Consider the following 17,676-nt stretch of genomic DNA (forward strand, 5'->3'; position numbering starts at 1 on the left):
CTCCCTTCCTTCCTATTTGTACTGGAAAAAAAGAAAAAAAAATATGTATACACACAAACATACATATAGCAATGAAAATAAAAGAAACTTTTTAAAGGAAAAAGACCGCTTAACCTGCTTATCTTTTTTTTTTATTTTAATAAACTTCTACCTTTCCCATGATGAGTACTTTATTTTTTAAAAGTTATTTATTTTGGGCTTCCCTGGTGGCGCAGTGGTTGAGAGTCCGCCTGCCGATGCAGGGGACACAGGTTCGTGCCCCGGTCGGGGAAGATCCCACATGCCGCAAAGCGGCTAGGCCCGTGAGCCATGGCGCTGAGCCTGAGCGTCCGGAGCCTGTGCTATGCAATGGGAGAGGTCACAACAGTGAGAGGCCCACGTACCGCAAAAAAAAAAAAAAAAAAAAAAGTTATTTATTTTAATTTATTTATGTTTGGCTACATTGGGTCTTTATTGCTGCACGCAGGCTTTCTCTAGTGGCAGCAAGTGGGGGCTACTCTTTGTTGCAGTGCACAGGCTTCTCATCGTGGTGGCTTCTCTTGTTGTGGAGCATGGGCTCTAGGCACACGGGCTTCAGTAGTTGTGGCACATAGGCTCAGTAGTTGTGGCTCACGGGCTCTAGAGTGCAGGCTCAGTAGTTGTGGCACACAGGCTTAGTTGCTCTGTGGCATGTGGGATCTTCCTGGACCAGGGCTTGAACCCGTGTTCTCTGCGTTGGCAGGCAGATTCTTAACCACTGTGCCACCAGGGAAGTCCTGCTTATCTTAATTATTATTTTTTTGAGTTCTTTTCTGATAAATTTTCATAGCTTGCCATCATACACACATATTTTGACATAAATATAACAGAATATAATTTTTATTGTTATATTTTTAGACCAAAGGTGAAAATGGTAATTGTGAAAAATATGGGAAAGTTATACCGGCAAGTGCTGTTATATTTGGGATGGCAGTAGAATGTGCAGAGATAAGAAGACATCATAGGTAAGTGATTATTTAAATAGTAAATATTAAAAAATAGTAATTTTAAGGCATAGACTGTACTCCAGAGGTTATTTAGTGGACATTTATTCAGATGAGAATGTGTAGTTTTCTGACCTTTAAATTCATGATGTTTATTCCAGTCTTAATTTTCTTTTTGCTTTTTTTAAACTTTCTTCGAAAATAGAACTCTAGGATTAAAATCAGCTTTCAGTTTTCTAGTGGAAAATTAATTTTGATACAACTTAGTATCCTTTCGATGTGTGATAGATTCATGAGAAAAATACTAAGTTAAGACTGATTTTAGAGAAAGGGAAGTAAAAATTTCCAATGTGAAAATAATTTTATTTCTCCCATTTTTCTCTTCTTAATAACTATTGACATTATAATATTTTCTGGTTGGGTGGGATGAAATTTTAGGATCTTTCTACCCTTGAGATTCTGAGATTTATCACATGTGATACAGGTGAAAAATTTTTTTAGTTATAGAAGTTTCTTGGTTACATGTTTTTCTTGAACATTAATGAATTTTTTTATTTTGCTAAAATATTGATCCATAGTTTTTTGGAACTTTTTAAGGAGGCCCTCCATCTGATAACTTGATAGTGTTAAATGTAACATATTTACATTTTAAGAAATACTGATGAGTATTTGAAGAAAATAAAAATCATCCTAAAGCCTCACTAGTAGGCAACTACTGTTCATCCTTGTTGTATGAATACACCGCAGTGCATTCCTCCGTTTTGCTGGTGATGGACATTTAGGTTATATCCAGTTTTGGGAGTATTGGAAATAAATAGCACAGCTATAAACATTCTTGAACATTCTTTTGTTGGTGGTATGTATGAATTTCTGTTGGTTGTGTTCCTAAAAGTGCAAATGTCAGACACTCTGAGGTTCCCATATTAAGAGTGAATCTAGAATAGTCATGTTCATCTTGAGCAGGAACTATGAAAGTCTTCCAGAGTGGTCTTGTTAATTTTCTATTCCTACCAATAGTGCATGAAACTATTCTTACAACACTTACTTTCCCCATTCTGGTGGTTGTGTAGTATGGCTTTAACTTCATTTCCCTGGTGACTAAATTTTCATATGCTTATTGGTCATTTGGATATGTTCTTTTGTACAGTGTGTAAGTCTTTTGCCTATTTTTGTGTTCTTTTATTGTGGGAATTTAAAAATATATTTTGGATATTTGCCCTTTGTTGAGTAATTTATTACAAATCTCTTTTCCTACTCAGTGGCTTGCCTTTTTACTTTCTTCCTGGGTATCTTTTGATGAGCAGAGTTCTTAATTTTAAGGTACACTTATTTATCATTTGTTTTCCTTTATAGTTAGTGATTGTGTTTATAACTGCGTTTAAGAAACCTTTGTCTATGAAGCTTTATTGCATTTTTATATTTATTTTTGCTGGATTCAGTATTAGATGGTGTTACTTGATTCTTAAAAAAACAAAAAACCAAACCTGTCTTTCTCCTTTTCCTCTCTTATTCCCCCTCTTACCAGGGTGGGTATTAAGGACATTGCTGGGATCTGTTTGCCAACCAGTGTGAAATTTCAGAGTCCAGCGTATTCTTCTGTAGATGCTGAAGAAACAATTGAACCTTATACAACCGAAAAGATGAGTCGAGTTCCTGGAGGATATTTGGCTTTGACAGAGTGCTTTGAAATTATGACAGTAGATTTCAACAATCTTCAGGTAAAAATGAAAGTTCAATTACTGTTTTTTTTAATATATATAAATTTATTTATTTACTTAGTTTTATTTTTGGCTGTGTTGGGTTTTCGTTGCTGTGCGCGGGGCTTTCTCTATTTGTGGCAAGCGGGGGCTACTCTTCCTTGCGGTGTGAGGGCTTCTCATTGTGGTGGCTTCTCTTGTTGCAGAGCATGGGCTCCAGGTGCACGGGCTTCAGTAGTTGTGGCTCGCGGGCTCTAGAGCGCAGGCTCAGTAGTTGTGGTGCAGGGACTTAATTGCTCCGCAACATGTGGGATCTTCCCGGACCGGGGCACGAACCCGTGTCCCCTGCATCGGCAGGCGGACTCTCAACCACTGTGCCACCAGGGAAGCCCCAAACACTTTTTTAAAACAAAATAATCTCTATTGCTTTGCCACTCGCTACCTTCATTCAACACTATGTCATGGACTTCTTTCTACATCAGTAATATGTGTCTGCCTCATTGTCTGTAATAACTGTATGGTACTCACTACCATATACCATATATCAGAGCTTCCCATCCAGCATGCCTTAAATGATTGTAGGTGTGCCAAGATACCGATCCCCTAAGGGCGCTGGGCAGGACTGAGAACTTACAGAAATGGGAATTGATATGATATTGGGGCAAGTATATAATGACTGTCTAAAATCCTCTTATTCCTTTAACATTTTTTCAGGAATTAAAAAGTCTTGCAACTAAAAAACCTGATAAAATTGGTATCCCTGTTATTAAAGAAGGCATACTCGATGCCATTGTGGTTTGGTTTGTACTCCAGCTTGATGATGAACACAGTTTATCCACAAGTCCTAGTGAGGAAACATGCTGGGAACAGGCTGTCTACCCTGTACATGACCTTGCAGGTATATCTTGTCTAATTTTTGTTGTTGTTGTTTTTTAAAACTTTTTGTTTTAACCCTCTAAGCATTTGAGTCAGTGTCAGAAAATTCACTATGAATATGAAGTTTCTAGTCAAGGGAGATTGGTTAAATCTTTCAGAATTTTCTTTTTCTTTTTTAAAAGTAGTTTTAAATAATTAATATATGTGGTTAAGAAGAGAGACTAAAATTGACATGTACACACTGCTGTATTTAAAATAGATAACCAACAAGGACCTACTGTATAGTACAGGGAACTCTGCTCAATACTCTGTAATAACCTAAATGGGAAAAGAATTTGAAAAAGAGCTAAATACATGTATATGCATAAATGAATCTGTCTGTTGTAAACCTGAAACTAACACAGCTTTGTTAATCAACTATATTCCAATATTAAAAAAAAAAAGACTAAAACACAACTCTGCTGCATACCACTCAAAAATATCTATCATTAAATCATTTCTTCAGCTCTGATTACTCTAGTTATCAGTAAATAAGAGAAATGCTAGTCCATTTTTTATGGAACACAGTGGAAAAATACTGCTTTTAGTGCAGGAGTTCTTACCACTTACAGAATCTGATAGCATCTGTGGAGCCCCAGGTCCTAGAAATATGCACACTCATAGAAGTACAGAATTTTGCAGTTTAGAGTTCATGAATCCATGGACTTACTTAGGGATGTCCTATATTAAAGATATTTTTTGTATAGAAATTTTTTACTAGCAATTTTATGGGTTTCAATATAGTTTACAGCAGTTGTATTACATAGAAAAATTCTACCTTTTTAAAACTGGAAGGTAATAAATATTTACTTCTATATAGTCTCTATTTACTTCTATGTAGTCTCTTAATCAGGGATCTAATTTGGCAAGGTCATTAAGTCATGGAATCAATATAGTATTGTGGCCAGTATGGGTTTTGGAGTCAGTTAGGTAGATTTCTTTTTTTTTTTTAACATCTTTATTGGGGTATAATTGCTTTACAATAGTGTGTTAGTTTCTGCTTTATAACAAAGTGAATCAGTTATACATATACATATGTTCCCATATCTCTTCCCTCTTGCGTCCCCCTCCCTCCCACCCTCCCTATCCCACCCCTCCAGGCGGTCACAAAGCACTGAGCCAATATCCCTGTGCTATGCGGCTGCTTCCCACTAGCTATCTACCTTACATTTGTTAGTGTATATATGTCCATGACTCTCTCTCGCCTTGTCACAGCTCACCCTTCCCCCTCCCCATATCCTCAAATCCGTTCTCCAGTAGGTCTGTGTCTTTATTCCTGTCTTACCCCTAGGTTTTTCATGACATTTTTTTTTTCTTAAATTCCATATATATGTGTTAGCATACGGTATTTGTCTTTTTCTTTCAGTCAGGTAGATTTGAAATTGGGTCTTGGCTACTTACTGACTTCCTGGCAGGCCTTGCTGGTTATTTCTTAGAGCTTTTGTTATGTGATTATAAAAATGGGAATGATGCTGGGAATTCTTTGTTGGTCCAGTGGTTAGGACTCTGCGCTTTCACTGCCTAGGGCCTGGGTTCAGTCCCTGGTTGGGGAACTAAGATCTTTTTTTGGCGTGGCCAAAAAAAAAAAAAAAAGAGAGAGAAGATGCTGCCTATGTTGCAGGATTGTTGTAGGAATTATTAGACATACTAGGTATAAAATGCCTACCATAGTGACTGGCACTCAATAAAGAGCACTTACTTTAAAATTTTGTTTATTCTAACTCTCTTTCAGTAACTTAGATGGTATTTTTTTAAAAAGTCCTTCTTTGGGAAAGGATATTTTAAATGTGTAAACACAAGAATAGCAACTTGTATTTCCAACTGGCTCTATGGCTAATGAGAAGGAATTGCAATTATACATTTACACTTTAAAGTTTTACCACGTGTGAAAGCTCATGGATAAGAGCATGATACAGTCTTTATTGTAGGACTTAGTCCTTCCTTATATTCTCAAATTCCTAAACATGCAAGAATATCTAAGTACTTACAGTTAAGAGATATTACTGACAAGGTGCTACTGAATGCTGCCTTGTTCTTTGGGAAATTTCTCTTAGAGAAAAGAATGTCCCTTTAAGCTAAAGTGAGTTTTGGTGCTGATCCCTGAGTTTCATCTATCTTTGTTATTGTTGGCTTCATTACCAAAGATTGAGAGTCCCCTGAAGTCCTTCCCCCACCCTCCAATTTGGGGACATTGATGGTACCTAGTGATTACGGTAAAAGCACTATAATAGTGATAGTTAAGTTCCAATAATGATCTCTTGAATCTATTATGCTGTAAGTCAATTGGATCTTCTAACCTCAGTTTCTCCCTATGTAAAGCTGGAGGGATTTTCCTAGTTTTGTTTTTTTGGGTTTTTTTTGAACTGAATAAATTAATTCACTTAATTCTTTTAAATCAATAGATGCAATCCTTCCTGTCATGGTTTAAAAAATGACAGGAGGACAGAGGTGTTTGTGTGATCCTCAGACTTATAAACACTCGTATTCATCAACTACAACTTTTTTTCTTTCTTCTTGTTTTATGAAGACTACTGGATAAAGCCTGGGGACCAGGTGATGATGGAAGTGTCTTGTCAGGATTGTTACCTAAGAATCCAGAGTATCAGTGTCTTCAATTCGGAGCATGAAATGGATGTTGGGAAAAGTTTTACCAAGAATAAAGACTTGCTGCCTTTAGGAAATGAGGCTGAGCTCTGTAGTGCCCTGGCCAATCTTCAGACCAGTAAACCAGATGCTGTGGAGCAGACTTGTGTTTTGGAATCCACAGAAATTGCTTTGCTTAATAACATCCCATACCATGAAGGCTTTAAAATGGCAATGAAGAAAGTGTTGTCTTCACTGACTCTGGAGAAACGGGGTCAGGCCATGGATACCCAGTGTCAGAGTAACGAGATGAGCTGTGAAAGTGGACAGAATAATTCTGCACAGAGCATCCCTGAACCTTTGTATGTGTTAGATGTGTCTGAGGGCTTCTCTATTCTGCCTATAATTGCTGGCACACTCGGGCAGGTTAAACCTTATAGTTCTGTGGAGAAAGACCAGCATCGTATGACTCTGGACCTCATATCTGAAGCCAATCACTTTCCTAAAGAAACACTTGAGTTTTGGTTGAGACATGTGGAAGATGAATCCGCTGTGTTGCAAAGGCCAAAATCAGACAAGTTGTGGAGTATAATTGTACTGGATGTCATTGAGCCATCTGGGCTCCTTCAGCAGGAAATAATGGAAAAAGCGGCAATATCCAGGTAAAACACAAAATACAACCTTTGGCTTATTTGAGCTTAGACTTCACGTAAGTTCTTTTAGTTCTTTAATGGTGTCACTGCACAAATGAGTCGTGATCATCGTGTGTTCCTCAAGCATTGCTTTTCAGGACCTGTGACTTCTTGTCTTTCTCTTTCTGTGCATGTCATTACTGAATTTTTTTTTTTTTTTCTTTAAAGGATCCTCTGCCCTGCAGGTGTGAAGAGAGCCTGTGTTGGGATTGGACTGCCTATGTATAATATAGGGAATTAATTAGAGCTCTGTAAGAACAGATAAGACATTCAAGGATAAATAAGGAAAAATCAAATTTCATCTTTATAAGAAAAACTGATGAGAAACATATAGTATGCATCTGATGGTGTATAGGGAGAGCAGAGTGCTGCTTGGGAACAAGTCCTAGTCCTTTTAGGTCCTAAAATCTCTATAGTACAGTTCTGTGCCTAAGGAATTTGCCCTTCAGTTTAGGTTACTGGCGACAAACTTGACCCTAGTATTTAAAATTGAAAGCAAATCTGGCTAAGCTTCCAGGTTCTTCAGTTGTGCTGCTCATATCTGAAAAGATGGCAATATTGAATATTTGGGGGCCCAAGTTTAAGTAGAATGAATTTATAGGTTTTAAATTGTGTGGTATATGAACAGGGCTGGTTTTGTAGTACAGGAGCAGTGGTGGAAATGCAGACCAAACTGCAATAGCAAAAGGCAAATTGTTCAGGAAAAAAAATTTGCTTATATAGTTAATTATATTTTAGGTTTTATATGCATTTTCTTTTGTTAACCACACTTATCTTTTCTTATGAGGTAACTAGTAAAAATCACTGCCATTTTCTAGTCTTTAAAACAATCTTGTACATATCACAAATTATGGGGATATAGAGGTCTGACATATATAAATAGAAACATACACTCTTAAAATTTTAAACAGATGTACTTTAGGTAGAGTATAGAACAAGGAGCTGGAAGGGTGTGTTTGAATCTAGTCTCAGATTTGTCTGTGAATTCCTGAAGTAGTAAAAATTTTTTTAAGTCATTTAATATCTCTCGTCCTCAGTTTCCCTCATCTATAAAATGAGGGATACTGGATTAGATGCCTTTGAAGGCATTTCAGCCCTACGAATTTCTGACACAGATGAGGTTTGACTTATTTGGTAGAATCACCTTGGAAAGGTGTACAATTTACCTAATGGTTTATTTATTTTTAGTTTTGATTTAATTCTTTTTCTAATTTTTTTTATTGTGGTAAAATGCACATAAAATTTTTTGTCTTATACGACTTGAAGTGGATAGTTCAGTGGTATTAAATATTTTTGTAGTGTGGGGCAGTCGTTTCCCCAGCCATCCTCGGAACTCTTTTCATCTTGTAAAACTGAAACTTTATACCCATTAAACAATAACTCTTCATCCCACCCCCACCCCCCCACCCCACCCCAGGCCCGGGCAACCACCATTCTACTCTCTGCTTCTATGAGTTTGACTCCTGTACCTCATATGACTGGAATCATGCAGTATTTGTTGGTTTTGTGTGTGTGTGTATGTGTGTGAGACTCTTACTTCACTTAGCATAATGTCCTTCAGGTTCATCCATGTTGTAGTATATGTCTGAATTTCCTTCCTTTTTCAGGTGGAATAATCTTCCATTGTATGTGTATGTCACATTTTGCTTATCCATCCATTGATGGACTGATTGGTTATGTTAGTGGGAAACAACTTATGTAAAGCTGCCTACAGTTCCCCTTCAGTGTTTCTCAGCAGAGGGAGGGGTCCTGTTGGCAGTTTGGGTGGGACGGTCTTTTAGGGGGTGGGGTGGGGTCAGTTCTTAGGTAGGACTATCCTCTATGTGTTGCAGGATGTTTGGCACCTCTGGGAGCTAAATGCTAGTAGCACCCATGATCACTGTTTCAGCCAGTGTTCTCCCAGTCCCGCAGAACAGCTCCTGAGCAACAGTGGAGAGCCAGTGCTCTGCCCTTCAGCCGAAGCTCCTGCACAGGCCCCTTACCAGGTGCTCCTGGAGGTGTCAGCTTCCCTTGCTTCTGGGGCCAGAGGTGTGCAGCGACTCCCACCCAAGCCTTTTATTATTATCTTTAGCCGCTGACAGTGGGGAGGCCTCATGACTGGTCAAAGAGGATGCACTTAGGGGTTGGGAGGATAGATTGTATTTAGGATAAGGATAAAGGGCATCTGTCTCACTGGATACCAACCCTCCCAAAAAAACGCAAGGGAAAAAAATAAGCCACTACACAAACTTAAGTATTCCGTTACCTTTGCTAACATTGTTTTAAAATGTTCATTATTAACTTTTATTCAGTCATACTAGGTTAAAATACAGGAGAAAGTTTAAAAGCCTGGTGAGCTTTTTTTTTTTTTTAATTTAAACCCATTTTAAAACACTTTGTGTTGGATCACAAGGCAACAGCAAAGAGTTTCTTCAGAATTTTTGCCATTTATGGTTAGAGTTTTGAGTTGGAACATATATATATATATATTTATTTCTGAAGGCACAGATGTTTCAGAGATATTACTTGGCTTTGCAGAGGATTCCGTTGAGTCTGGCAGCTGCAGTGGTGTAAGTGACAACAAACCACTCAGTGTCAGTAAAGCTAAGCGGAGTTGCAAGACGATTACTGTTTTATGACTAAGAAGCATTCTTGTTAGTAACGGTAACATTGAGTTAAGAAGGATTTGAGTTAAGATTTTAGATTAAAATAGTGTGAACACGGCCTTTTAAAATAATTTGCATACTTGCTTTTGTGTAGTATTTATCTCTGCATGGTTGTTAGTACTTGATTCACCTTTTCTGACTTTACAGGGTTCAGCAGATGGTTTTTTTTGTTTGTTTGTTTGTTTGCGGTACGCGGGACTCTCACTGCTGCGGCCTCTCCCGTTGCGGAGCACAGGCTCCGGACGCGCAGGCTCAGCGGCCATGGCTCACGGGCCCAGCCGCTCCGCGGCACGTGGCATCTTCCCGGACCGGGACACGAACCCGTGTCCCCTGCATCGGCAGGCGGACTCTCAACCACTGCGCCACCAGGGAAGCCCCAGCAGATGTATTTTTGACATCTTGTTTAGCCTGATTTCTGGTTACCCCCTAAATGACCTAATGGTATTTAGTAATACTAATAATACTAGTAATACTAATAATAATACTAATAATACTAATTAGTATTAGTAATAATACTTTATTAGTAATACTAATAAAGTAATATTCTTTATTGCTTTTTTTTCTCCCCAGTCCAGGTTCTAATCAAGGGACATGTATTACATTTTGTTCCCATGTCCTGTTGTTATAATTCAGTGGTTGTTCTGGTTTTAGACATTTTTAAATGGTTGAGATAATCAGTTTACTAAAAGCAGAATGAAGAATTTGAAACTAACTTAAGAGCAGAAGGGCCAAAGTGGTTTTGAGGAATGGGGTGTTTTTATAGTTTGTCAAGATTTCAGTGATCTATTCAGGGAAACCGCATGGCGTACAATTTTAGAAACTTGCAGCAACTATTTTTTTAGATACGCATTGGTCAAACATTTAGTCCTGTATTTTTATAAATAGATCCTTACTGACTAGAAATATTTAAGACTGAAAGCTTAAAATGAAAGATACATACGATAGATAATACAAAGTCCAGCTGTCTGTAGTAGCCTGTCCTCGAAGTTCAAGTGGAAACCGACTTGGAATGTTCAGTAAGAATGAGGGATTTAACGTTTGATTGTAAATGTGGCGAACGATGAAAGTGCCTTACAGTATCCTCCACGTCCGTTTCCTTTGGTGGCAGTAGGTGACCCACCCACCGCTCTCGTGCCTCCCACACAGCTCAGGTGTGTGGAAACAGCCCTGTGCGTGTGGGCGTGGGAGCTGCCTTGGCTCAAGAGCCTTACATCTCACATAGGAACTTCTCCCCGGGGCATAGCTTCCAAGTCCCAGCAATAGGAACACGTGGTTACAAGTCATCCCACACTCAGGGAAGCCCAGAGGTGGTGTGGCTTCCCATCAGGCATTTATAGTTTACAGTTCTCTCAATCCAGGTGCATCTACCTATTAAGAGGCATTTAAAAATTTTTTAAATCATAAGCAGTGTTGCTGATAACACAGCTGACATTCCACCTTTTTGGGATTTCCAGGGAAACAGAAGGTGAATCCAGGATCAACTGTAGGAGGAGAAAGGGTTTTGTTAGCCCTTTATTCATACTTTTAATAGAGTGTTTGGATTTTTAATCACTTTTTTTTTTACCCTTTCAGAGGGTTTAACTTTTTATTTTGAAAAAATTTCAAGCTTACAGAGATGTTAGAGAATAGTACAAAGAACCAAACATGTACCTTACACCCAGATTCACAAATTGCTACTGTTTTGCCACATGTGCTTTAGTATTCTCTCTGAACACTTTAGAGTAAGTTCCAGATATCGTATTCTTTTACCCCTAAACACCTTGGTGTGTATTTTGTAAGAAAAAGGACACTCATTTATATATTCATCACACACTTAACAAAATTAGGACATCTACATGGACACAGTACTGATATCTAAGGGAAAAATCTTACTCAGATTTCACCATTTGTTGGAGTAATATCCTTTACAGGCTTTTTGTTCCTGGTCCAGAATTCAATCTAGGATGGCACATTGCATTTAGTTTCTTTAGTCTCCTTTATTCTGGAACAGTTCCTCAGTCTTTTTTTTTTTTTTAAATTTTATTTTTTTATACAGCAGGTTCTTATTAGTTATCTATTTTACACATATTAGTGTTTATACATCAATCCCAATCTCCCAATTCATCCCCCCCACCCACTTTCCCCCCTTGGTGTCCATATGTTTGTTCTCTACATCTGTGTCTCTGTTTTTCCTTTGCAAACCAGTTCATCTGTACCATTTTTCTAGATTCCACATATATGCGTTAATATACGGTATTTGTTTTTCTCATTCTGACTTGCTTCACTCTGTATGACAGCCTCTAGGTCCATCCATGTCTCTACAAATGACCCAATTTCGTTCCTTTTTATAGCTGAGTAATATTCCATTGTACGCATGCACCACATCTTCTTTATCCGTTCGTTTCATTTGTCGATGGGCATTTAGGTTGTTTCCATGACCTTGCTGTTGTAAATAGTGCTGCAGTGAACATTGGGGTGCATGTGTCTTTTTGAATTAATGGTTTTCTCTGGGTATATGCCCAGAGTTCCTCAGTCTTTCATGAGATTCGCAGTTTTCTAAAGTGCAGGCCTTTTATTTTGTGGAATGCTTCTCATGTTTCTTACTAGAGTCAGATTACCCATTTTACAGAGGAATACCACAGAAGTTTTGTCACAAAGGCAAATGGTGTTGCTTTATCCCATATTGTTGTTGTGAATTTAGATGAGTTAGTTTAAGTTGTATCCATTAGGTTTTTCTACCCTAAGTTGCTATTTTCCCTTTGTAATATGTTAGTCATTTATGGAGGTGATACTTTGAGACTATGTAAATATCCTTTTCCTAATCAAACTTTCACCCACTAGTTTTTTGGTTTTTTTTTTTTTGGCTGCACTGCGTGGCATGCGGGATCTTAATTCCCCAATCAGGGATCGAACCTGTGCCCTCTGCAGTGGAAGTGCAGAGTCCTAACCACTGGACCACCGGGGAAGTCCCTCACCCACTAGTATTTTTTTTAATTTATTCATTTATTAAATTTATTCATTTAATTCATTTCATTTATTCATTCATTTATTTATTTGGTTGCACTGGGTCTCGGTTTTAGCAGGCGGGCTCCTTAGTTGCAGCTCGCCAGCTCCTTAGTTGTAGCACGTGGGCTCATTAGTTGTGGCAGGCAGGCTCCTTAGTTGTGGCTCTGAGGCTCCTTAGTTGTGGCATGCAAACTCTTAGTTGTAGCACGCATGTGGCATCTAGTTCCCTGATCAGGGATCGAACCCTGGCCCCCTGCATTGGGAGCGTGGAGTCCTATCCACGGTGCCATCAGTGCCCTTACCCACTAATTTTAATAGCCACTGATGATTCTTCCTTAATGTAAAAACTTGTATCCATCCAGCTGACCCGTTACTTTTCAAGCCGTCTGCCATTCTGAGCTACCAGCCAGCTACCAGTCTAAAGTGTGTTAGATTATATACTATCTGTAGCTCCCCAATTAGTCATGATTTAGTTATTGATACTTATAGAACGTGGAGAATCAGGATGCTTTTTAAAGCACTTTTCCTTCCTCCAGGTGTTTGCTACAGTCTGGAGGTAAGATCTTTCCCCAGTACATGCTGATGTTTGGGTTGCTCGTGGAATCGCAGACACTGGTGGAGGAGAACGCTGTGCAGGGAACAGAACGAACTCTTGGATTTAATATCGCACCTTTTATTAACCAGTTTCGGGTAAGTGTTTTGAAGAGAAGTTCAACCACTTGGCTGTCGCCCACAGTCTGCCTTATCTCTCTGTAGTTTTATAGTCACTATGTTTAGCTGGACTGGGATGGTAATCAGTTTTCTGTAGCAAAGGAACTTACTACTGGTAAAAATCAACCTAGGGGTTAGTATAGCTGAGGAATTCTGTTGTTCCTACTGACAAAAGTCTATAGATTTTGCTCGGAACCACTGTTGTAAATGGAAAATAGGGTACTGGGTTTAGTCTTATGAAAAAGTGTGCTCCTTGTCTATAAAAGCAGCCGCCAGAAGGAGACATCTGTTCTAAACATGAACCCTTAATCACAGTGAGACTTCCGGCTGGCAGGTGTCAGGTGTGAGCAGTTAACGTCTGGGCGGTCAGGCTGCAGCGAGCCGGAATGGAGGAGCCTAGGAAAGGGGTTAGTTGCTCTTTGGGAAACAAGGATTTAGTGCTGGCAGAGCTACTAGCAGCAAAATAAAATTTGTGAGTTATAACTGTGGGAGTGGATGGAATGTCTAGGGAAGAGGTGTGGGGTTGGAAATAGGTGGGATCTGCTGTGTAAGCCAAAGCGACATTTTGGGAAGTGGGATGTTGAGTACCGAATTAAAGGAGTGATATCTAAACCTTCTATCAAAAGGCTATAGATGGTAAGCTCTTGAATACGCATTGTTAGATCTTCCATGAACAATACTTGCTAAACAAATATAAATTTGTTGAGTAAATGATTTTTTCAGAGCAGACTAAGGTTTTAGTTTATTTACTTAGTTTTTCTGGAGAGTTTAATAAACAAAATACACTTAGCAGAAGACAGAGAAGTTTAAATTATTTCTTTGTGTGGTCCCAAAATACTACCATCTCCTATCTTTCTAGCTTATTCTCTCCCGATCCTGACATCAGCAATTCTTCGATTCCATCAGAATCTATGATATTTTAATCCTGCCATCTTTTCACCCTGCCTCCCATCTCATAGCCTCCTTTCCTTCACAGCTTATGTTTCATGGTTGATATATTTTTCACATATCATGGAGCTAACATACAAATTGCCGATAAAGAGACAAGAGATGGACAGTAAACAAAGGAGTAGAAAGATTAGTATGATAGATGGTGAGAAGTGAGAAGGCTAGAGGAGAATGGGAGTTGGAGGGATGGGATATTCTATTTTATTTAGGTAATGCCTAAGGAAAGGACTCAAGGATAAGTGATATTTAAGCAGAGACCAGAGAGAAATAAGGAAGCAAACCATATACAAGTCAAAGGATCAACAAGTGCAAAGACCTGAGGCAAGAGCATGATTGGAGTATTCCGAAACAGCAGGAAACCATGAGGGAGAGTCGGATGAAGGATGCAGTGAGAAAAGTATTAGGAGCCAGATCCTGTAGAGCCTCCTGTAGAGGTCGTGGTGAAGGTTTTGGCTTTTACTCTGAAAGGTGTGGAAAACAACTGGAGGGCATCGACCAGAGGAGTGATAAGGTGTGACTTGTTTTGAAAGGCTTGCTATGGCTGCTGTATTGGGAGTAGACCACCATGGAGAGCCGGCAGAGGCATACGGTTACTGCAGTAATCCAGGAGAGAGGTGGTAGTGACTTAGACTAGAGTGGTAGCAATGGATGTGTTGCAAAGGGGTCAGATGGTTGATGTATCTTGAAGGTAGGTTTTGTGATAGATGGGACATGGGGTATGAGAAAGCGCCTGGAAGGATAGTTGCCATTTACTGATATGGGGAAAATAACAGGAGGATCAGGTTGTGCTTCACGTTTTTATGGGGTCATTAAGCAGTTGGATAAGAATTCAGAGAAATAGCTAGCCTGGAGATGTAAATCGGGCAGTCAGATTTGGTAGATGATATTTAAAGCCAGAATAATGGGATGCAATCACCTTGGGGATGTGTAGAAAGAGAAGAGGGCTGAGAACTAAATTCTAGAGAACTCACAAAGTTATGAGCTCTACATTGGAAATCTAAGAAGGAATTAGCAAAGGTGACAGGAGTGTCCAGTAGGCTAGGTTAAGAAACAAGTGAGGACAGATTATGAGGGATGGGTACAGCTGTGTGGGGATTAGAGTGCAGGTGATGAGAGGTGACACAGGAATCTAGGGCTGTTCTTCTGGTGACTGATACAAATAGGGATACAGGGCAGGAGTCCTGGAAATGGCATGGCATTGCTGTTTTTATGTGGAGGAAAGGTTGGATGCCTTCAAGGATGCCCAGGGAGAGGTTGATATATGTGTCCTTTCTCACCATGAACAGTTGCTCTCTAATATTTAAAGGAAAGAGAACACTTTTTAAACAGTTTCCTTTCTATTTCAAATGAGAAGGCTAAAAGTTATTAGTAGGAAGTGTCCATTGCTACTAAAATTGATGGAACAGTTTATAGCAGTGGTTCTCAACCTTGACTGTACTCAGAACTACCGGTATCTGGATCCCAACTCCAGATGGATCTGAGGTGTGGCCTGAGCAGTTGGACTTTTTAAAAGCTCCTCAGGTGATTTTAATTTGCAGTCAAAGTTGAGAACCACTGCCTTCTAGATAAATAACCTATTTTCAAAATGAAATCCACTATTAGCTGTTTGGCTGAATTTGGCATATTTGCTCAAACAGTTCAATAATTAATGTTGTACAGTAAGTCCCCTACATATGAACCTTCAAGTTGCGAACTTTCAAAGATGCGAACGTGCGTTCCCATGTCCAGTCACTTAAGTTAGTTCATGTGTCTGGCGTACGTTGTCACGTGCGTGCATCCTCTACAAGTGGTTGTGCTTTTGTGTACTTTACAGTACTGTATAGAGTACAGTGGTACAGTATCTTTATTTCAAGCCCAGATGTCTGGAAGCAAGCGTAAAAGCAGCGGTGATGTAGCTGGTACTGTTAAGAAGGCACCAAGCGATAACGATGGAAACAAAAGAGAAAACAGTTGAAAGTGGAGTGAGGCGAAAAGATGGTCGACGTCACTCATTCTTATACCGTGAATCGTTCAACCATCAGCATGATTCTAAAGAACAAGGACAAGATCGTGGAACATGTGAGGTCTGCTGTGCCGATGATGTCAATAATATCGAAGCAGCAGCGTGGGAAAGTGATGGAGGAGATGGAGAAACTTCTCAGCGTGTGGAGGCAGGATCGGCATCAGTGTCGAGTCCCCCTCAGCTTAATGCTCATGCAAGAGAAAGTTAGAAGCCTTTATGAAGACTTGAAGAGGAAACATGGCGAAGAATCAGAGGGCACATCTTTTAATGCCAGCCATGGCTGGTTTCGTCGGTTCAAGGCTAGAGCCAACCTTCACAGTGTAAAAGTGGCAAGGCAGTGAGTACGGATACGGTAGCTGCCCGGGAATTTCCTGAATTCTCTTCGACCCAGAGAAAGGACAAAGAGAGACAAGAGGAAGAAGAGACTGAAGAACGGAAGAGATTCACAGTGCAGGAAGTGGCAAGGGGATCTTCTTTATTTGGGGGGGCACTGTTAGTTTTTGAGGCAGAGGACTCGAATGTAGAACGGTACCACGAAGGTTGCAGCAGCCATTCAGAATGCAATCCAGTGCTACTGTTCATCTGTGATGAGAGAAAAAGAGCTACTACCCAGACATTACTGGATCATTTTTTCAAGGTACTGTACTATAATATTAAAAATGTTCTCTTTATTTTTTGTGCTTGTTTTTTATGCATTATCTGTGTGACAAGTATTATAAACCTATTATAGTACAGTGCTATATAGCTGATTGTGTTAGTGGGGTACCTAGGCTAACTTGGTTGGACTTAACAAATGTGCTTTTGGAACGGAACTTGATCATATGTAGGGGGCTTACTGTACTATCTGCTTATTAGTTCATCTTTCACACATAAGCACATCCTTGGCTTAAACTTTTTGGAGCTGCCTGGTTAAGTAAAAATTTGCTTTCATCCAAGTGAAGAATCTATAGATAATTGAAATCACAGAAAATTATTTAACCAGCCTCAAACCTTGGTTTGTTCATTCTTCCTGTAAAACGGAATCATGGAAGTCCTTATGCCTTAAGGTTGATGTGGGAATTAAATGAGGTAATAGATGTCAAAAGCACTATATCATACTGAGCGAAGTACAAAGCAGGAAACTTAACGAGACTTGGTCAAAAAAAGAATTGAGTAAAGTGAAAATTTTATACTTTCTTTAGGTACCTATACGTGTATTTTTGGACCTATCCTCGCTGCCCTGTATACCTTTAAGCAAACCAGTGGAACTCTTAAGACTAGACTTAATGACGCCATATTTGAACACCTCTAACAGAGAAGTAAAGGTAATATAAAATGATTACTCTTGTCATATTCAGAATTATCTTAAACTATATACTACTTTACATACATAAAATAGTTTTAGCCACTTCCTTTGAAGACTTAAATTTTCTGAACAATATCCAAACATGGGCTTGGGTAAATATTAGTGAATAAAACAGGTTGGTATTAATTTGAATTGGGTGATTAAATATATTCCTTTATAAAATTTGGATCTAAAGCTACAAAGACAAAGAC

The 17,676-nt window shown here is 39.1% G+C and overlaps 1 protein-coding gene and 1 non-coding gene across 3 annotated transcripts in view; one reads left to right on the forward strand and one right to left on the reverse strand.

Annotated features, from left to right (window-relative positions):
• The window catches only part of PRMT9 (protein arginine methyltransferase 9), a 29,750-nt gene that overhangs the window by 9,065 nt on the left and 3,009 nt on the right, over positions 1-17,676 (forward strand). The window contains exons 6-11 of one of the 2 annotated variants that reach the window (XR_009564059.1): positions 877-983; positions 2,488-2,680; positions 3,374-3,557; positions 6,102-6,819; positions 13,016-16,777; positions 17,322-17,423. Coding sequence is in view for 1 of the 2 variants with exons in the window: in XM_030878171.2 (XP_030734031.2) it covers positions 877-983; positions 2,488-2,680; positions 3,374-3,557; positions 6,102-6,819; positions 13,016-13,169; positions 17,322-17,444 (1,479 nt within the window). In the remaining variant the exon portion in view is untranslated. Of the gene's footprint in view, positions 1-876; positions 984-2,487; positions 2,681-3,373; positions 3,558-6,101; positions 6,820-13,015; positions 16,778-17,321; positions 17,445-17,676 lie in introns of those variants that run through there. The other variant, XM_030878171.2, reaches the window with a different exon arrangement.
• On the reverse strand, positions 12,366-12,438 carry TRNAG-UCC (transfer RNA glycine (anticodon UCC)). The gene has a single exon. It is a non-coding gene; the product is annotated as a tRNA-Gly (tRNA).

This window comes from Globicephala melas, chromosome 5 (genome assembly GCF_963455315.2).
Source record: "Globicephala melas chromosome 5, mGloMel1.2, whole genome shotgun sequence".
In the NCBI taxonomy this organism is placed as follows: Eukaryota; Metazoa; Chordata; class Mammalia; order Artiodactyla; family Delphinidae; genus Globicephala; species Globicephala melas.